Source organism: Psammomys obesus, unplaced genomic scaffold, assembly GCF_907164565.1.
Source record: "Psammomys obesus unplaced genomic scaffold, mPsaObe1.curated_primary_1811, whole genome shotgun sequence".
NCBI lineage: Eukaryota > Metazoa > Chordata > Mammalia > Rodentia > Muridae > Psammomys > Psammomys obesus.
In genome coordinates this window covers 3,692,937-3,713,312 of record NW_026592636.1, presented here as the reverse complement: position 1 = coordinate 3,713,312, position 20,376 = coordinate 3,692,937, and the positions used below count along the sequence as shown (strand labels likewise).

The 20,376-nt window shown below is 53.5% G+C and overlaps 2 protein-coding genes across 2 annotated transcripts; one reads left to right on the top strand and one right to left on the bottom strand.

Annotated features, from left to right (window-relative positions):
• The first annotated feature begins 8,763 nt into the window (after positions 1–8,763).
• Rad9a (RAD9 checkpoint clamp component A) lies at positions 8,764–15,946 on the top strand. Its single transcript, XM_055614545.1, has 11 exons — positions 8,764–9,290; positions 9,368–9,438; positions 9,831–9,959; positions 10,326–10,437; positions 10,533–10,632; positions 13,240–13,349; positions 13,620–13,729; positions 13,803–13,867; positions 13,954–14,091; positions 14,827–15,028; positions 15,157–15,946. Exons 1-11 carry the CDS (start codon positions 9,257–9,259, stop codon positions 15,250–15,252), a joined length of 1,167 nt encoding a protein of 388 aa, XP_055470520.1. The 5' UTR covers positions 8,764–9,256; the 3' UTR covers positions 15,253–15,946.
• On the bottom strand, positions 15,724–19,126 carry Ppp1ca (protein phosphatase 1 catalytic subunit alpha). Its single transcript, XM_055614546.1, has 7 exons — positions 18,979–19,126; positions 18,370–18,501; positions 17,997–18,227; positions 17,408–17,512; positions 16,457–16,680; positions 16,243–16,377; positions 15,724–16,167 (listed from the first exon to the last, which is right to left on the bottom strand). Exons 1-7 carry the CDS (start codon positions 19,031–19,033, stop codon positions 16,057–16,059), a joined length of 993 nt encoding a protein of 330 aa, XP_055470521.1. The 5' UTR covers positions 19,034–19,126; the 3' UTR covers positions 15,724–16,056.
• Between the last annotated feature and the right edge of the window lie 1,250 nt (positions 19,127–20,376).

Genomic DNA, 20,376 nt, shown 5'->3' with positions numbered 1-20,376 from the left:
ATGAAGCTCCTGCTCTCTCCTTATCTCTGGTGACTCTCAGGACCTGGTCAGGACCCTTCCACCTCCAGCAGTCTATGAGTGTATGGGGGAGAAGCCAGATTACCCCCCCCCTCAGTTCTAGATTAGCATCCTCAGGAAGAGAGAAGTATGCTCTTTGTCCTGTGAGATCTTGTAAGAGTGCTTTCTCAGCTTGTTTGGGATGCTCAGCATTGCCTTGAAGAATTTGGCAAAGTTTGAGGACCCTTATTTAATGCCATCACTAACCACAGTGAGGGTCCATTGGGCACCAACTCTACAGCTCCCACAGCAGCAGGCAGCGTGGACAGTGGGGCTGGGGCTCAAGCTGCCTGGGTTTCTACTGTTCCTGTTGAAGTTTGACCACCTCCACCCTCCTCTTTCCGATATTCAGGGGGTTGATTGTCGATTAGGATGCTGGTCTGCCCTTCCAGATATCGGGTCACAGGTGGATGGCAGGGAGACCAAGAAGTGGATGGGAGCGGTGCGCAGCTGGCAACCAAGCTTCCCTCCAGGGATTAAAGGCCACTGGGTACTGCTGGCTCAGGGACTGGCTAGAATCCCACCCTTCCTCTTTGCCCTCCCTCCCTTTCTCTCCTCTTCAGTCCTGTAACTGTCATGGGAGGGAGCTCTCCAGGCAGCCCAAAATACTACATTTGGTACAGCTATTGTCACTGAAGGGATACTAGCCTAAGGAGGTCCCAATTCTTGAACTAGGGAAACCTTTAATCTGGTCTTCTCTCAACAGGTGATCAGAGAGTGTAAAGACATTTTTAATTCATTTGTCACCAGACATTTCCTGAGGGCCTCCTCTATGTCAGTTGCTGGGGGGAGGGGGGGGAAGAAGAGCCTTGGTGGCTGTGGGTGGAAGGATAGAGGCTGACCTGGATAGAGGTAGGAAAGGCAGGGGTCCCCAAGTGACTCCTCAGCCTGGGGCCACGCCAGGAGTCCTTTCCCCCTGCCCCTCTGTGTTTTGTTTGTTTTTTTGGGACAGGAAGAAAGGATTTCTCTGTGTAGACCTGGCTGTTCTAGAACTCACTCTGTAGACCAGGCTGGCCTCAAACTCAGAGGTCCACTTGCTTCCGCCTTCTAAGCGCTAATTCTTTTCTTCCTGAGGGTTGTTTGGCTTAAAGAGTAAAATGCTCTGTTAACATCCCAAGCTCCCCCAACCCCCAGCAGCAGTAGTCCTCTTCTGCCAGGTCCGTTTTTGTCCATTTCTTCCTACCTTTGCAAGCACCCTGTGAGACAGGTTCTTTCCTTTTCCTTTCTTAAACGAGGAAGCAGAGGATCAGTTGATAAAGCCACTCCACTGTACTTCCATTAGACAGGAAGGTAGAACATTAGTGGGCCCAGAGCATGGTCTGGTCTCAGGGACTATACCATGCAGCTACCAACCTGGGGATGCCCTGAGAAGATTCCAAAGGGAAGAAGCTGAGGCTGAGAACCTGTTTTGTGTTGCAAAACTTCATTGAGTCCCTATGGAGTCCTCTGGCTATGAGGTCCTTCAAGATACCAACGTATTCCTAGAGACCTTTAGAGGTTATTCTACTACCTGGATTCCTAGAGGCCCATCTCTACCACGTATGGTGTAAGCTGGGCCAGGTGCCTTAACATCCTGCTGTGCCCAAGATCCCAAGGGTACCGAGAACCTCGGCCGGATTCTGGATCCGGTTAGCAGGGACTTTGGAGCCACACCGTGAGCATTAAAGTGGGAGTTAGAAGTCATCTACCAAAGTGGGAGACAGGGCTTTTCTCTACACTGGTCCTCAAAGGCAGTCCCTAGATGGGTTCAGGGGCCCAATCCTGGACACCCTTTGTAAGTGTTCTGGAGAGTTTACCAAACACTCCTGCAGCGTTGTGAGGAGGGAAGGAAAGGAGGAAGCTGAGGATACAAGAGTGGGCACTTTCCCTTTCTCTCCAGCACACTCCAGCCCAGAGGGCCCTGCCTCACCCTGAGTTGGCCCTGATGTCAGCGGAAACCCCAGGGGCAGAGGGTTCCTCTTACCTCAGCAACTCCCTGCCCTGCCCTGGCTCCCCCACCCATACCTGGCCCAGCTCAGGCCTCCCCAAAGGACACTCCACCCTATTTCCTCTGTGAAGCTGGAGGGAAGCTAAGATGCACCCCGCTATGTGCTTCTGTTGCTGTCTCCCCTCTCCCCCACCATGGCCTTATCTGTCATTCATAGGGTGTCTGGGTGATGGGTGTGTGCAGGGCCAGGGGCAGAAGGGATACCTCCAGGAGCATGACTCTTCCTTTGCCTGGCAGGAGCTGCCCTTGCCATTCTCCCAGGATGTTCCATTGCCCTGGCCAACCCATGCCGCAGGCTCTGTGACTCTGTCTCCCCTGGCAGAGGAGTGGGGTTACCTCTCCCTGGGCTGAGAGATGCTTATCCTGCCCTGCTGAGTCACTGCTGGCTCCTCCTACTCTCTCCCTCTCTTCTCCCCCCCATCCTCTTTTCAGGCCTCTCCAGGCTGTCTAAGCCAAGGGTCAGAGATAGCCCCTGAGACCATCAATGATGAACTGATGAGAAGGCTTTGTGACAGAGAGAAAATAGGTCCATCTTCTACTAACTAAGTGACCTTGGGCAAGTCACTATCTCCTGTTCTCCTAGGTGTCCTGTCTAAGACAGGGGTGTTGGTATTAGGACAGTAGCACCTTCCTTGTGGTCCCTAATACAGTCTTTGCATGAATTTGTGTCAGGGCCAACTTGTCAGATTTGTTAAATAAATGCAATAGGAACTAGAGCTGGGGTTGCAGCTCAGTGGCAGAGTGCTTGCCTGGCATGCATGAGGCCTGGAGTTTGATCCCCAGGACTGCAGACAAACAAACAGCATCAACAACAAAACAATGATGATAAGTGCATCCTAGCTCTAAGGAGGCAAAGGCAGACTGACTCTTGTAAGTTCCAGGTCAGCCATGGCTAGTGAGACCCTGCCTCAGAACAAAACAATGATAATGAAATAGGAGCTGAGGGGATGTGGAGATGTCAAGGGAGACCTCTCTGATTGGTCAGAGAGAAGATTGCATGGCCAACAAGGAGGCATATAGAGCTGGGAGGAGCTGGCATGTCTGTGCTGCCCTGTTGCCTCCCAAAGGCTTCCTAAAGCAGCTGTTGTTTATTCCTCGCTGTCCAATGTGGGCCCAGAGACAGCCTGCCTTCCAGGGCCATATGGAAAAGTGACTTTAATACTGGCCAGAGATGCGGTCAGCTTACCATGAGGCTCCAGTGCAGACCAGGGTACCTGGAACTGGCTCCTCCTCAACTTCGGCCTCACAAGGAACTCTAGACACATCCCTCGCTTTTTTTTTGGTATCATAAATTCCAGACTGGGATTTTTCAGTGGCTGAGCATGCGCAAGGCCCTGCGTCCTTTCCCCTGCGCTGGGGACAGTGAAGGCCCGGGTCTGCCAGTTACAGTGGTTCTCTCAACCTCACAAAACCCTTGGAGTTGTGGTGAGGCTCACATGAGACAGTGAAGTGAAGGCTTTGTGACTTCCTAAGCTCCAAGGAGCCCCAAGAGGCTTCTAGTCTTCCCACCCCTGTATGCAGCTACTGTTTACTGAGCGCTTATTGTCTGCCTGGCAGTACAAAACATTTAAATGCTTCTCACGGACAATCTCACACAGCCCTCTTGAGGCACGTGCCATTGCAATTGCCACCTTACCACGTAGAATCCACGACACAAATCCTACAACTTTGCTTAAGACTGTAGAGGTAGGCAACTTGGCTCTATAGCCCCCCTACTTTTAGGTGGCCCCTTCCTTATTCTGTCCTTATATCCCTGAAAGCCCCTTCCCACCTTCATGTCCACTAGCAAGTCCTAGGGAGGGTACCTTCTTTGCCCCCTTTCTCCTATGGGACCTAGCATAAGGCAGGACCCAAGACCGGTACCCACAGAGGCATGCTTGACCCTGGGTCAGGCCAGCCGCCCTGGCTTTGCACTGGGATCTGGGAGTGGATGTGGTGTCTGTCTCCCTCTGCTGGTCCCATAGGGGACAACCTGGCTGAACTGCTTTCCCCAGAGCTGGTTGATGTCCATGTCTCCCCAGCAGTGGCTGGTAAATGTCGGGGAAGCTGAGCACACAGGGGACTCAGGCCACACCCTGGTGCACAGAAACACCAGCGTCACCTTCTGGAAGCCCTGTGGCCAGAAGCTTTTCTTTAACTGGACCCCCAAGGGGTGGTCTTTAGGGAGGTCAGGTTGCCTCCCTGATGCCTGCCCAGGGGGCCCCCAAACAGCCTCTTTCCCCTTCTAAGTCATGAATGGAGCTGTCATCCATGGATTTATCTAAACCTTTTGTGAAGCTATTTATATTTCCAACCGGGACCACATCTTGGGGTAATGAGTTCCATCGGTGTCCTCCCCTGCTGGGTGAAGCATGCTGCCTTTGATTTGTCCTAAACTTACCTCACTTGCACTCCAAGGGGGCCCTGTAACTCCAGCATGCCAGGTTTTGGTGAACAAGCTGAGCTTCCCCCTTTCCATCCCCCCGGGGGTTTGAAAAATTCCATTCCATCTCCCCTCCACTTCCAGCCCTGCAGACTGAAAAGACCTGGTCCCTCATGTGTTCACCGTGTCTGTGTGTCTGTCTGGAGTGTGGCCACATCTTTATCTCATGGGAGCCTCCAGGAGATTTTGGGAAGCATAAGCACTCCCATTCTCCCTGCTCTGGAGGCTAAGGAGCAGCGAGAGCCCAGAACCGAAGGACCACATGTGGGGGCTCAAAGCAGCAGCAGCCTGCTTTCAGGGACCAGTTCTCCCTTCCGTCAGACAGAGCCTGTGCACTCTCCAGCCTGTGGGCTCCATCCTTTCTCTATACCATCTCACTGGGGAGATGTCCCTCCAGGGTTACTGTGTGCTCCACCCTGGTGTAAGCTGATGCTGTGCCCTGTTGTCCTCTCTGATGTTCAGGCTACAGTAAGGATGGACTACACAGACAGAGCAGGTAGAATGCCATCATCATTCAATAGCATATTGGAGGAGCTTCCTTTGCATACATGAACTAAATACATGTGCACAGTAGCTCCTTGAAGGAGGGACTCTAAGTAACTCCAGTCCATACATTAGAAAACACAGACTTTGAGAAGACCAGCCGAATGCCCATTTTCACACAACTTGTGATGGATTCAGACCCCAGCAGACCTGAACCTAGACCTCATTCTGTGTCCTAGACCTTATTCTGTGTCTCAGCAGACAACCTTGGATTCAAGGCTTGCAAAGGTTCTGAGTCTTTGCTCTTCAGTTATTCAGCATAGATGCATCAAACTAATGCTACGTGCCAAACATTGTTCTGATTGCTGGGACAAATGCCAGGAAACAAGAAAGCCTGGGCAGGGCTTGGCAGTGGGGGCTGGCAGCACCTGGTGTGCTACACATGGATTGCAAGCAGGCCAAGTGCTGTTCTCCCTTCCTAGTGCCCCAACAGCTCAGAGCTGCCATGCCCAGTTGGTTATCCCAGAGTAACCACATAAATGCCATATCCTGAATGTACAGCCGAGATCAAGACAAACCCAAATGAACCCCAACTCACCAAACTCCTCTGTCCTTCTGGTTTTTAATTACTCCAGTCTGATAAAACTCTCAGAGTAACCCCACCTGTTTGTCTATAAGTAGGACTGCATAGGACCTAAGAAGGGACAGAGCCTCTCCTGATATCCCCATTCTGACGGACAGCATGTTCCCGGAGTCACAGATTCCTGCCCTTCTCCAAGGTGCAGCTTCACACTGACTTTGTGAGCCTTTGTTCTTTGTCAGCTGTCTCCAGTTAGTTTAGGTCCCTGGGAAGCCTCCTCCCGGCCCCAGCCCCCGAGCTTCGACTCTTACTGGTGAAGCTCATGCCCTCAGGTCTTCGGGCAAATGTCTAACCTGGCCCTACTGTTCTTGAGGAGACTGTCCTCCCCCAGCACCCCTCTGTCCGACTGTGGCACCTGTAGATAAATACTGTACTCCGAGCTCAGGGACCTCCAGTTTGTCTCTGTCCCACACTTGGAAAATCGCACCCAGTGTGTGTTGAAGTAGTAAGTGGCTGAGCACCAAATCCCAGTTTTGGGCTTCCTGTGATTCAGCCCTAACCAGCTGGGTGAGAAGTAGCACTTGAAGGGAAGGGATCCCTGACAGGTAGCGATTTTAAAGATATGAAAGGCAACCACTCTTCATCGACATCCCTAGACACACCTGCATTTACACAGATGTACCTACTTGTAGGAAGCTGCCTCTAACACAGGGTGAGGTAAACACTGTTGAGTTTGGCGGCTGAATCTTGTCATCTCATCCAGCTGAATTTGAGGGAGATACAGTGAGGGGCCTTGACTTGCTCCAGGCCATCTGTGAGCAGAGCTAGAGCCACACCTTGCTCGACTAACTTTCAGGATGGACGCAAGTCCTCTTTGGGTGATCCATCTCCTACCCAGCATAACCAGGACCCCATGGGTCCCAGCTCCCTCTCTTCTTCTTCTTTGCTTCTGGGGCAAACACGCACGACTGGATGCTCCAACTGCACAACGAAGAGGTGGATTGGAAAGCTTCCTACTACACTCACAACCCAGGCATGTAGAAGTAGCTGCATCCCAGGGTTACAGCCCAGGGAAGCGCTTCAGGATCTAAGCGTCAGGTTGGAAGGGGTCTGGGCAAGCACCTGTTTCCTGCCCTCCCTCAGCCCAGTGTATGACAGAGGTTTCTGGCACTGAGGAAGGGCACAGGAGGGTGGCCACTCCAAAGAAACTCCTTTCTCCTTTTCCTAGCATGTATGTCCTCAGGTAGATAGCATCTTACATCCAGCATGTCGGGCCAGAAACGGGTCAATCAGCAGCCGTCTCCCTTGCTTCCAGAGAACCTTGTCATCTGTCTCCTGTTGAGTCTAGCTACTCAGGCAGGAGTTAGAAGAGGAAGTGGAGGATGTTTGAAGACCACGCTTGACCCAGTCCTGGAGGGTGGCAGGATATCTTGGAAGGAAGAAACAGGAAGTCAACAGCTAAATCTTGTTGGTACCAGGGATTGACCCAGGGCTTTTGTTTGTTTGGTTTTGGTTTTTCGAGAAAGGGTTTCTCTGGGTGTAGCCTTGGCTGTCCTGGACTTTTTTGTAGGCCAGGATGGCCTGGAACTCAGAGATCTGCCTGCCTCTGCCTCAGGAGTGCTGGGATTAAAGGTGTTCCCCACCAGGCCTGACTTAACCCAAGGCTTTTTGACCGTTTAGCAAGTGCTCTACTCAGAGATACATTCCAGCCCTTTATTATTTTTCTTTCATCTATTATTAGTGCGTTTGGGATTGCCAGTACTTGCATGCCACAGAGTAACTGTGGAAGTCAGAGGACGACTTTCTGGAATCAGTCCTCTCCTTTCTTGGCTTCTGGCAGTTGAACCCCTGTTGTCGGACTTGCACAGCAAGCACTTTCATCCCTGGCCCGTCAGCTGGGTTTCTCACTTAGTTGCCAGGGCTGGCCTTGAACTCTCTTATGTAATCTCAGTAGGCCTTGAATTTGTGTCAGCTTCCCAAGAACCTGAGATTATAAGTCTTCACCACCTTGCCTGTAGTTACATTTTGGGAGGCTGAGTATGGGAAGAGTAATGTTATCAGAAAAGGGGGCACTGTGGGCAGAGGGTGGGAGCTAGATTTCTTTTTCTCCATGTTATGGGGTGGTTTGTTGGAGCAATCTGGCTTAACGGTGCCACATGTTTAACTTCTTTTCTTTTTGGGGGTGGGGGACAGGGTCTTGCTATATTGCCCAGGCTGACCAAAGTCTCCTTCGCTGAGGGAACCTTTGATGCTGAGCCCAGGAAGAGAAGCCAGCATGGGAGAAGCAAGCCACAGTCTTGGAAGCAACCTATGTGGCGGTCAAGGGCCTGACAGGGCGTTAGAGATGGGAAGACAGTGGAAACGGGTGAGACTTGGGTCTGAAAATTCCAGACCAAGAGACCGGACTTTGGCCAGGAAACTTAAACCGGTGGAGGCAGATCACGGAGAACTGTGTGTTTGGCCAGGTGAAAGCAGCAGGGCAGTGGAGATGGAAGGAGGGTCACATTGCCATCTGATCGGGAAATGAAGCAGCCAGAATCCACTGAAGAACTGAACAAGTGTGGCGGGGAAGACTGCGGCGGATCTCCCAGCCTCGAGTTGGAGGCTTCTACATCTGCACTGGTTGCTGTGGATGTGGAAAGGGAAAGCAGCCTCCTCCCAGGAGGCTTTAAGGACAAAACGCTGGAGGAGGAAAAGAGCCCAGAAAAACAACGAAGGGCTAGGTAATAAATACAGCCTCCCCATTACCCACAGAGCCACACGGGTCACAGGGGCAAAGGGCAAATGTTGCTCCAGGCTGCTCTTTCCACACTTGAGAGAACTAACACCCAGGGCAAGGTGACTGCATCCAGCTGATAACCCTCCTGCTTTCATACTGTCTGGGTAATTGGTAAAATGCACACAAACTTGGGTAGTGCTTAAGCCTTTGCAGGGCTTTCCAGTTCATCGCTTCAGTCCCGACACCCTCCTACCCCCTCCCCCGCAAGGCTCAGGACATCCCACTCACGCACATGCCCCTATGTAGATGGCCTCACGCCATCGCCCCTCTGCTGATGCTGCTCCTGTCAGGACTAGCCCTTCTACCCTTTCCTGTCCCAGAACCTTCTGAACTTTCCGTGCATCTATGGGCATCAGTGAAGGATCCTGAAACCAGAATGGACAGCCCCTTCCTTCTCATGGTCCTTGGAGCAAGTTACGCTAACTTTTCGGGGGGGGGGAGGGGGGAGAGGGGAGCTGGTGGTTGCTGCCGCGACAGAGTCCCCAACCCAGGCTGAGCACGGATTATCTTGCTTTGACCCTGTAACCCCATTCACTGTAGTTTAGCGACGCGGAAGGGTCTACACCTCCCAAGTTCACACCGAACAGTGTCCTACGTGCCCTTCATCACAAGTGCCCCGGGGTGCCAAGACCAGCTGCAGCGCTCTGCAGGGTGTGGAGGTTTAGGGTTGGGCTGGGAAACCCAAACCTGATGAATGACGCAGGAGAGCGCACTCTGGAGTCACGTGACGCAGGCCACACCCCGGGAACTGGCTAGGTCACGTGACAGCCGAGCCTGGGGAACGTTTTTCTCACGTGACGGAGGTGCCCCCAGTGGACCAATAAGGATGCGGAAGCCGGGCTGGCGGGGAAAGGAACTGCAGGCTTCCGTGGTTGCGGGGACTCGCTGTGGGTAGGCTCCCGTCCCGATCTGGTTGCAGGTTAGGCTCGAGTTCAGTGCTGGTGCATCATGAAGTGCCTGATCACCGGCGGCAACGTGAAGGGTGAGTCTCGACCTGCTTGGCGGCGTAAGCAAGCCCGATGAGTCCCCCTAAACTACCATCTGCTCTCCTCCCCGCAGTGCTGGGCAAGGCTGTACACTCACTATCTCGAATCGGGGATGAGCTGTATCTGGAGCCCTTGAAGGACGGGGTAAGAGTCTAGGGTGCAGGGATGGGGGCCGATTCAGTGGCGAGTGGGGAGTCCTGCTCTGTCTTTCAGGAAGATGGTGAACAGGTATTTCGGCGCAGTTTATTTCCTCTTGAGTTGTGCCATCTGCTTGAGCTGTCATCTGGGGCTGCAGAGGACACTTGCGCTCCCTAGAACCGCTAGTGGGGCTAAAGTAACGTAGGGAAAAAGCAAGAGTGGCAGAGCCTGGGCCACGGAAGACTGGGAGGTCTGTATGCAGAAGGCCTTGCTACACGGAAGGGGAGTCTCAGTAAGAGATGGGAGAGGACAGCTATAGGACGAAAAAGCAGGCCGTTGGGATGGGCCTGCTGTTTGCCTTTGCCCCTGACCGTGTCTCCCTGCTTTTTGTGTCTCAGCTCTCCCTCCGGACTGTGAACTCTTCCCGCTCTGCCTATGCCTGCTTCCTCTTTGCCCCACTCTTCTTCCAGCAGTACCAGGCCGCTTCCCCTGGTCAGGACCCGCAGCGCTGTAAGATCCTGATGAAGGTATGGACCACCCGAAGCATCTCCACAGCTGTGCCTCTGTGCCAGGGTACTCAGTAAATAATGATTAGGGAGTTAGCCTCAGATGGGAACGATTCCGGGAAAGATGCAGTCTAAAGATGCTGAGACTCTAGAGAGGTTGTAAGAGCTGTGGAGAGGGTGGTGACATTCAGGTTGGTCAAGAAAAGATTAGCAGCCCTTCCCAGCAAAGGGAACACCATGGACAAGGCCTGGAAGTGTGCCGACATCCTGCGTGTAGTGGGAGCCCATTTCGCAGCTCTGTTGGGCCAGCAGTGGACCAGGGCCTACATGGGATGTAGAACTGGTCTATGGAGGCACAGTGCCAGGCCGATGTCCTACCCTGCCCAGTCCTTCCTGTCCGTCTTCCGCTCTCTGGCAATGGTGGAGAAGACTGTGGAAAAGTGCTGCATCTCCCTCAGTGGCACCAGCCACCTGGTGGTCCAGCTCCACTGCAAGTATGGTGAGCAAGCCACTGATCAGCCAAGAGTCCCTTCTACGGGTGTGGGGGGGAAGTGAAGGTTGTCCAGCCCGCTGAGACAGTTTCCTCTTACCCAGGCGTCAAGAAGACACACAACCTCTCCTTCCAGGATTGTGAATCCCTGCAGGCCATCTTCAACCCAGCCTCATGCCCCCACTTGCTCTGTACCCCAGCACGGTAAGAACACCTGCTTCAAACTTAGCGGGAGCCTCTGTCTTCCATCTTTGGGGCTTTAGGTGTCATTCTAGGAATACACTATTTTCAACAGGCCTGGTTAGCCCATGCCTGTCATCCCAGCAGCTCTTAGATGGAGATGGGAGGTTCAGAAGTTTCAAGGCCAGTGAGTTTCCAGACTGGTCTAGGTTATATGAGGCTCTGTCTCAAAAAGGGTGTGTGTGCTGGGGAGATGCTTTATGAACAGGCATGAAGGCCTGGTTTTGAGTCCCAGAACTCATATAAAAATGTGTGGCATCAGCTGGGCATGGTATCGCACACCTGTAATCTCAGCACTCTGAGAGGCAGAGGCAGAGGGATCTCTCTGTGTTCGGGGCCAGCCTGGTCTACAGAGTGAGTCCAGGTCAGCCAAGGCTAAACAGAACAAAAGTGTGATATCCTCTGGTCTGTGGCCCACACCTTTAATCCCAGCACTTGGGAGGCAGAGGCAGGCGGATCTCTGTGAGTTCAAGGCCAGCCTGGTCTACAGAGCAAGTTTCAGGACAGCCAGGGCTACACAGAGAAACCCTGTCTTGGAAAACAAAACAAAAGGGTGGTATCCACTTACAGTTCTAGTCCTTGGAGAGTAGAAGTGGGATTCCTGGGACTCACAGTCCCAGTCTAGTGAGAGCCCCTGTCTCAAAACAAACAAACAAACAAACACACACACACACACACAAAACAGCCCCCCCCCCCCCCCAACAAGGTTGACAGCACTTGAGAAGAACCACCACCTGAGGAAGTCTTCTGGCTTCTGCTTGCTCCTGTACATTCATACATAACTACATAGAGGCACCTTTCTCTTTATGAGACCACACAGCCCAGTACACATCTGGGCCTTTTCCTGGTTCTTCAAAAGCAGAGGCTGCTGCCCCTCCCCATTTCCATTGACTGTGGGGTCCTGCCTTCTGTATCCCAGAGGCCTGGCTTGGCTTTCTGCCTCTCAAGCCTGCCCTGACTGCTTTTCTAGAGAGCAGCTGTGACCTGCCTGCAGGTCTGTTGAATGACTTGAATAGCCTTGAAGCCTTGGCTGGCCCTGTGTGACAGTTTGAAAGCCCTCTGACCTGCTCATTCTTCTGGTGGTGCCTCTTACAGTGACTTCTTGCTAACTGCCAGGGCTCATGGCTCTGGGCCAAAGGAAGAACTTGGGCAAGGAAGCTGGAGTCCAGGAGGGCTGTCGCACAACTCACTAGTCACCATTAGGAGACGGCAGGCATGGAGGATGTGGGCTCCAGCGGGCCTAAGGTCCCTCAAGAGCAGCCCAGAATGCTGTGGACTCTCCCCTGCCTCTGCTGGACACGTTTCATTCAAGTAGCCCACGCTCCCAAGCATTTCTCAGAGGCTGAAAGTCCCTTCAGGTCCCAATATCAGCTTCCCTAGGGTCTGTTAATAGTGACCGAATTCTGTTTTGGAGAGAAAAAGGCACCAGAGGCTGTTTCTTCTTTTCTCTAAACACTGGAACCCATCAGAACCCAGGACCTGTGCTTGCTAGATACTCTACCACTAAGGTACATTCCCAGCTCCAGCTGCTTTTCTTTTTCGCATAATTTCAAATACAGAAGTCAGTAAGATGGCTCGGCAGCTAAGGCTCTTGCTTTAAGCCTGACGACCTGAGTTGTCAGTGGAAGGAGACGGCTGACTTCTGTGGGTTGTTCTCTGGTCTCCACATGTGCACCAGGGCATCTGAGCTGCTCTTCCCTCCACAGCACACACCCACACAAAATAATTTTTAAAATGTCAAATATAGATGCCAGGCACTCCACCCCCACCCCAGTGCTAGGGATGGAACCCAAAGACCATACATTGCACTGAGCTATATTCCCAGCTCCCAAACTTGTCCTGAGGCAAATCCAGGTTACCTTTTTGTAAATGGTCAGTTGTTATGTATCCTTAGAAGATGGGACCCAAGGTTTGGCTTGGTGGCCCACATCTTTAATCCCAGATCTTAGGAGGCAGAGGCAGATGGATCTCTGTGAGTTCAAGGCCAGCCCAAGTTATACAGTGAGACTGTGTCTCAACATATCTCCACCCCTACCCCCACCAAAAGGATCTACCCGCTTTCATTTTTGTGTATAGGTACAAGGTATTGCTATTTTACACAAGCTGTTCTTGAGTTCCTGTGTTCAGTAGCTGGGCTGGGTATGATAGTGCACACCTTTGACCCCAGCTCTTTAAGACGTAGAGTCAAGAAGGCAGGAGGATTGCTCTAAGTTTGAGGTCAGCCAGGGCTACATATAAAGAACACCCCCCCACCCCATTCCCCCAAAAGTAGCTGGGACTAACAGCAGTGTGCTCCTACACGCAGCTTTCCTTTCTTCCCCCCTCTGTACCAGAGATGGCGCAGGCCTTTGCCTGGCAGTCAAGTGTTTCCTGGGCCCCTTAGCAAATAGCCCTCTGTTCCCGCACCATCCAGTGTTGCCTGCCCATCCTACTGCGTGTAGCCTTTAGTTTGTGCTCCCGTCACCTGAAATGCTTCTGAGCCAGGCAGGCAACATACCCTGCTGGCGCACCTCCTCTCCTCCAGCGTGGGCAGAGCACTTCATGCACATCTGCTGTTTGCCCTTGTCACAGGGTTCTGGCAGAGGCTGTTCTGTCCTTTCCCCTTGCATTGACTGAGGTGACGTTGGGCATTGGCCGCGGCCGACGAGTCATCCTGCGAAGCTATCAGGAGGAAGAGGCAGGTGAGGGAGTTAGACCTGTCCCAGGCGGGAACAGAGCTAGGGCTGAAGCCTGGACTCAAGGACTTTCAGTTTTTATTTTTATTTTAATATACATTGGTGTTTTGTCTGCATGTGAAAGGGGGTTGGGTCCCCTGGAATAGGAGTTATAGATGGTTGTGAGCTGCCATGTGGGTGCTGGGAATTGAACTTGTCCTTTGGAAGAGCAGACAGTGCTCTTAACCTCTGAGCCATCTCTCCAGCCCCGACTCAAGGGCTTTTTAACTCACATAGATAACACCAGCAAAGCCATGGTGACAGAGACCAGCATTGGGGCGGAGGACTTCCAGCAGCTGCAAGCCCCTGAAGGGATAGCTGTCACCTTCTGCCTCAAAGAATTCCGGGTGAGTTAACTACTGCCTTCACCCAGTCTTTCAACCCAACACCAGCGCTCACTACCTGCTGCTTCCTTCCCAGGGGCTGCTGAGCTTTGCAGAGTCAGCAAATTTGCCTCTTACCATCCACTTTGATGTTCCAGGCAGGTAATTCCAGGCTTTTAGACTGGAGAGGAGGTAGGGCTGCCCAGAGCAGGCAAGAGAAACTAGCTTGCCCCTATCCTGTTACCCAGGCCAGTCATCTTTTCCATTGAGGATTCTCTACTGGATGCCCACTTTGTCTTGGCCACACTCTTAGAGCAAGACCCATGTTCCCAGGACCTGTGCTCCCCAAAGCCCCACCAGCCAGTGCCTCAGAAGCAGGTTCACAGGTAAGGGTACCCAGTACCCAGTTCTCCTCCATTTCTGCACATCTCAGGCTGAGCCTGCTACTTTAGGCTTCTGCACCTCCCCCAGTACATACTTCCTGTCAGGCCCAGCCTTTACAGAGCTTCCAGCCTTTACAGGGCTTCCAGCCTTCAGAGTCAGCTGTACTGAGACCCCTCCCATCCAGAGGCATCCCCAAGGTCCTGCTGGCTTCCTTCTCTGGCTGAGGCCTCCCCTCTGAGCCACCTCCCAGACTGGGAGGGGAAGGGCTGCTGGGAGGCAGGGAGCTGCCTGGTGAGGGGAAGCAGGTGGCTGGAAGGGCAGGTGGGTTGGGAGGATGGGCTCAGTGTAGTAGAAGCAGAGGAAGTTTGGTCTGGCTCTCAGCCCAGCACATCCCTGGGCTCTGGTGCTCTCCAGCTCCTGTCCCCTGGGAAGGTGCAGGATTGGGCCCCATGTGGCCCTGATCACAGGACTTGTTGCTTCCCTCCCCCAGCTGAGCTAAATTGGTCCCCAGGATGCGTCCCATGGGGCCCCTACCTGAACTCTGATCAAAGGGGTTCCAGTTCTACCCCCTCCAGGAAGCTCCCACTTAACCCCTGCATCCTTTCCTTCCAGCCAAATCAGGAAGTAATAAAACCAAAAGCTCACCAGCAGTCTTGAGGCCTCAGAGCCCTCCAAAGTGGGGCTTGCCTCTGTATCCCTCCTTTCCTGTTCCTTGCTGACATTATCTCTGCCTACAGTGTACCCCACTTAGATGACTTTACCAACGATGACATCGACTGTTACATGATTGCCATGGAAACCAGCGTGGGCAGCGAGGGCTCCCGGGCACAGCCTTCCACTTCCTTCCCACCTGTCCCCCAGACCTCCCATGACCTTGGCTCCCCCTCAGAGGAGGAAGCTGAACCCAGTACAGTGCCTGGAACCCCCCCACCCAAGAAGGTAAGAGCTGGAGGGAGCTGGAGGGAGCTGGAGGGAGCTGGAGGGAGCTGGAGGGTGGGATAGGAACCAAGAGGTGAGGAAAGCAGCAGCCTCCAGAGCTAACTGGGTTTTCTCTGTTCTCTTTCCAGTTTCATTCACTTTTCTTTGGCTCCATCCTGGCCCCTGTACAATCCCCCCAGGGTACCAGCCCTGTGCTGGCTGAAGACAGTGATGGTGAAGGCTGAACTTGAGAAACTGAAGTCTGTGTCCAAAGACTCATGGGCCAGAAGCAGGCCTAGCCACTGGCAGAGCTGGGCATAGAAAAACAGGCTATGCCTGTGGTAGGCCCTACTTGGCTGGCTGCTGCAGAGTTGCTCAGGCAACCATGTTTGGTCTATATTCACTCAACCTGTACCAATCATGTCTCTTTCTGGTGCCCAGCTGCCACCTGACAGTTTCCCTACCTCTTACCGCAGAGCCTCAGGCCAGATTTCCAGCATCTAGCAAGAGCTAGAAACCTACCTTTTTTTAAAAAAGGTCACAGTGCTGACAACCCCCTGCCAATCATGAACTGTTTGTCAAACCTCTGAGACCTGCTGGGCCTTGGCTTGGAATCCTAATAGCCCCTGGACCTGACTTAGTCTGCCCTCCCAGGTGGCTTTTGTACCAAAGGGCTGCTGGCCCACTGTCTGGTATAAGTAGACAGAGGCCATGGCGAGAATCCAGCTTTGACCTTTATTCAAGAGACCAGATAGGTTGCCCCCAGGATCCGGCTGCCAGCCGTGCAAGGCTGGAGACCCACAATCTGGTCTGCCATTGCCCTGAGCTGCAGCCTTGGCCCCAGGATTCCACTGCAGCCACCAGGTGCTGGTGGGAGGGAGCCCTGGGGGATTAGATGCTGCTATTGATTCATTAAAAAATAAAGGAAAAGACACTTAACGCTGTGTATTCCCCATGACGGGTGGGCCTGAGGGACCAGTGTGACCCATGGCAGCATGATTTCTGTACAAGTTATCCATCATCTGGGGCAGAAGGGCAGCACATGGAGGTTACTTCTTGGCTTTGGCAGAGTTGCGAGGTGGGGTGATGGGACGGCCTCCAGGGTTCAGGCCACTAAACTGCCCGTACTTCCCCTTATTCTTGTCAGCGGGCTTGAGGATCTGAAAGAGAAAACACTGGTCAGGCTCCTGGTGCTGAGCCAGGCAGACTGGCAGCCTCTTCCCCGCAGCACTTACCTGGAAGGAGCACATGAGGCTCTCATCCACGCTCATCATGGCACCAGCATTGTCAAACTCCCCACAGTAGTTTGGAGCTGAGAAGAGTGTCACCAGCTGTCTCTTGGCAAAGAACTCATAGCCATCTTCTACAACCTAGGCAGCGACAGGAACTGTTTGGTCCACAAGTTAAGTAGCTGGCCATCCCCAGCCTGCCCCAGGGCCACCAGCCCACCTGATGGGCCCTGCAGATGAGATCCAAATCATGCTTGTGCAGGAACTTGGCTACCACCTCAGCCCCAAAGGTAAAGGAGACACCGCGGTCATTCTCGCCCCAGCCTTGAACATCCTTGTCAGGGTCAGACCACAGGAGATCACACAGTAGGCCCTGGTCAGGCACGTCTGTGGGCCGCATAATACGCCTGATCTGCTCCATGGATTGCAAATCTGGAGACAGGCCTGGAAGGGAGGAGTACCATTCCTTAAACCAAAAAAGCAAGAACTCTCCCATGCCCAGAGCTCTTGGGAATGAGCCCTAGTCTCCCCACCACCATTGGGGTCCTCTTTTGGACTCCTGAAGTTCAGGCAAGTAGAACAACTTCCGAAAGTGCAAAAGAGTGCAGCCAGGCTCAAAGGCACACATCTGTAATCCCAACACTCGGGAGACAGAGGCAGGTGGATCTCTGAGTTTGAGGCCAGTCTGGTCTACAAAGTGGGTCCAGGACAGCCAAGGCTACACAGAGAAACCCTGTCTTGGAAAAAAAACAAACCAAAAAATTGAAAAAAGCAAGCTGGGCATGCTGGCACATGCCTTTATTCTCAGCTCTTTTGGAGGCAGAGGCAGGCAGATCTCTGTGAGCTGAAAGCCAGCCTAGTCTACAAAGAGAGCTTCAGAACAGTCAGTGTCCCACAGAGAAAGCCTGTCTCTCGAAATAACAAAGGGCAAAGATCAGACCTCCATGGGGGAAAGAGATGAGGGAGTTGCGTACAGGATACCAAATGCCACAACAGGAAAGAGTGCAGCCAAATTGGGGTGTGGGTGACTTCCTACAATAAGTGATATCCAAGATGAGATTCAAGAAGAGCTATTCCAGGAAACTGGGAAGAGTTCTGCTAACAACTTCTCAAAGCCCCTACCCAAGGATGAGGCCCAAGAACCCCAAGCACAGACTCCATAAGCTCTTACCTCCGTGGCAGCAGAAGATCTTCTCATCTACAATGGCTGCGATAGGCAGGCAGTTGAAGCAGTCAGTGAATGTTTTCCACAGTTTGATGTTGTACCTTCTCTTGCCTGTACAGGAGAAGGAAATGGCTCAAGGAGAAGACCACCCACCACACGAAACCCTCAGTCTAGTTCTCTGTGAATTCCTAGTAACTGTGGGTTACTCTGGCAATGCTGGGAAGAAAGACTGGAAGGCAAGGAAGGCTTAAGTCCCTCTCCTTGCTCTAACCTCATCTACCTTCCAGAATTCCAACACCTGGGCCCACAGGAACCTCAACTCCAGTCTGGCCCAGCCTTCATATTCACACCCACTCTGGTCCCATGAATAAGGCCAACCCAAAAGCAGGTCTGGTTTATTTATACTGGCACCCTAAATGCTTAGTGACGGATCGTACATCCATTCACCAGGCCCTTCCTGAGTGCCATGCATGACAGCATGTTGGGGTCTTACAGGGCTCATCCTACACCACGGGTCTTTTGGCAGCAGACCAATGTAGGGGACCCATGAAGAACAGGGAATGTCGTTCTGGGCAACCAGCAACATCCCACTCACACTCATCATAGAAGCCATAGATGCGGTTGATGCTGGCACACTCATGGTTCCCACGAAGCAGAAAGAAATTCTCAGGGTATTTGATCTTATAGGCCAGGAGCAGGCAGATGGTCTCCAAAGACTGCTTGCCCCGATCCACATAGTCCCCCAAGAAGAGGTAGTTGCTCTCTGGAGGGAAGCCACCGTACTCAAACAGCCGTAGAAGGTCATAGTACTGACCGTGGATGTCACCTGGGAACCAAAGACTAGGTAGGTGCAAGATCTGAACCTGAACCCAGAGCCAGCAATGGGCTAAAGGGAGAAGTAAGGCAAGTACTGAGGCAGGAGTGGGGGATATTTTCAGGACGCTAAGGGGTTCTAAGCAAGGGCTCACCACAGATCTTGAGAGGCGCCTCAAGCTCCAGAAGAATAGGCTGGCTCAGGAAAATCTCCCGGGATTTGAGGCACAGACCACGGATCTCGTTCTCTGTCAGCTGCACATTCTTTCCAGGCCGTGAGCCCTGCACTGGGTACGGAATGGGGTCTTGGGACCCTGACCTCGCAGACAGGATGGGAGTAGGTTCATACACCCCAACAACGGGCAACTGTTGCCAGGGAGCCTCCCCGAAACATCTGCATCAGGCCTCCGAAGGCAAGACCCGATCCCTCAGCCACCCCGGAGGCCCTCCGGTGAGACACGGCTGTACTCGGAAGCCTGTCAACCGAAGCTTCCTCGCTCCTGGACCCCTTCCCAGAGAGCTTCGCAGCCTTCCCCACCCTGGGTCCGGGCCACCCGAGCGTCCCCGGGCCCCGAGAGCGCTCCAAAGCCGCGGCGCGCGGGGTGTGTGTGTGTGGGGGGGCGCCGCCGTGGCCACGGGACCTCACGGCCTGTCCCCGCCCAAGCGACGCTGGCCCCCGGGAGCGGCAGGCCCGCCCGCGCGCCACTTCCGGACGGCTAGGGGCCCGGGCTCGGCGCGCGCGCACCTTCCCTGCCCCTGCCCACCTTCCAGCAGGCGCCCGATGATGGAGTCCAGGTTGAGCTTCTCGCTGTCGGACATGGCGGCGCCGCCGCTCCGGCCCAGCAGCTCCGGGCCCTCTCCTGCCTCCCGCCCTCTTGCAGCCTCCTTCCGGCCTAGCTCTCCTTCCGCCCGCCCCAGCCCGCCCCCGGCCCTCCGCCCCGCCTCCCGGGCCTGCCGCCCCTCCCCACCGCACCCGCGGCTGCCGGCTCTCTAGCGCCCCCGCGGGACGAGAAGCGCCGCGGCCGGTGAGAGCCTCGGGCGGCCGGGCGGGGCCTTGCTGGGGGTGGTGGGCGGGGGTTGGCAGGGCGGAGTTGGGTCGGCTCCGCCCTGAAGGAACGGTCCTGAGGCGTTCCGAGGAGTTAGGGCCCGGAAGGACTGTAGAAATTGTTTTTCTCTCCCCAAGTCTCTTCCCTCCACCAGCCAGGGGTGTGAGCACGTTAACCACTGGCTTCTCAAACACTGTAAAGCAATTCCTCGAAGTGCAGAACAAGAAACTAAGGCTCAACGATACTCAGAGCCCACTCTAAGGCTTCCCAGAGACCCGCATTAACTTCCATCTTTGTGGCCAGACCCATGAACACCTGCTACTAAACTCTAAGCATGTTTTGGTGCAGGTTGCCTTGCTGCCTGCTACGTTAATTTTTCTTTGCATAAATGATGTAATAGTATTGCGCTGCGTTCATGTTGTAAGCACTTTGTGGAATACTTGGACATACCTAGCATGTGCAAGACCTGAGCTTCCATCCCTGGCCCTCAAAGTAAACAATAGAAAAGAAAGGAAAAGGAAAGTTATTCTTTTTAAACAGTAAAACATTAAGGGAAACATGGTGTCATAAACCTGTAAATAAAATGCCTGAAATCCCAGCACTCAGGAGTCTGGAGACAGGAGGATCAGAAGTTCCAGGTCATGCTCAAATACACAGTGAGTCCATCTCCCGCCTAGGCTACCTGAGACCCTTGTTCCCAGACGGTATCCCTTCACTCTCCAAAAACAAAGAAAACAGGAAGAAAAAAAAAAAAAGCCAAAACATCAAAGCATAATTCTTATTGGAACCATGAATTGGGTTTTATGTAGAAGTAACCTCAAAACTGATGGTGGCCTGTCATCTTCATCTCGCAAGCCAGGGACCCATCACACCAGCATCCTGTGGATGGGAGGAGTTCACTGCTGGGGCACTAGGGCAAGCAGGAAGAACCTCATAGAGGAAGGGGGAGTCCCCCCCACCAGGGAGGGGCCCCCAACAGGCTGCCTAAGCTGAGACTGAGGAGGAAGTGGGAGGAGAGGTGAGGTGCAGCAAAGAGGTGAGCTGGGCTGCTGGGGCTAGCGGACAGGCCTGGGGCTGGGTCTCTGTATGGAGGCTTGGCCTTGTGGTACCTCAGGG

What these genes read in the sequence shown, in the direction of transcription:
- Rad9a (XM_055614545.1), top strand. Translation starts at nt 9,257, where the DNA reads ATGAAGTGCCTGATCACCGGCGGCAACGTGAAGG. An exon ending in CTATCAGGAGGAAGAGGCAG is followed by an intron (nt 13,350 to 13,619) that starts GTGAGGGAGTTA and finishes TAACTCACATAG; the next exon opens with ATAACACCAGCAAAGCCATG. An exon ending in GAACCCCCCCACCCAAGAAG is followed by an intron (nt 15,029 to 15,156) that starts GTAAGAGCTGGA and finishes TTCTCTTTCCAG; the next exon opens with TTTCATTCACTTTTCTTTGG.
- Ppp1ca (XM_055614546.1), bottom strand. Translation starts at nt 19,033, where the DNA reads ATGTCCGACAGCGAGAAGCTCAACCTGGACTCCATCATCGGGCGCCTG. An exon ending in GATCTTCTGCTGCCACGGAG is followed by an intron (nt 16,681 to 17,407) that starts GTAAGAGCTTAT and finishes CCTCCCTTCCAG; the next exon opens with GCCTGTCTCCAGATTTGCAA. An exon ending in TCATCTGCAGGGCCCATCAG is followed by an intron (nt 16,378 to 16,456) that starts GTGGGCTGGTGG and finishes GTCGCTGCCTAG; the next exon opens with GTTGTAGAAGATGGCTATGA.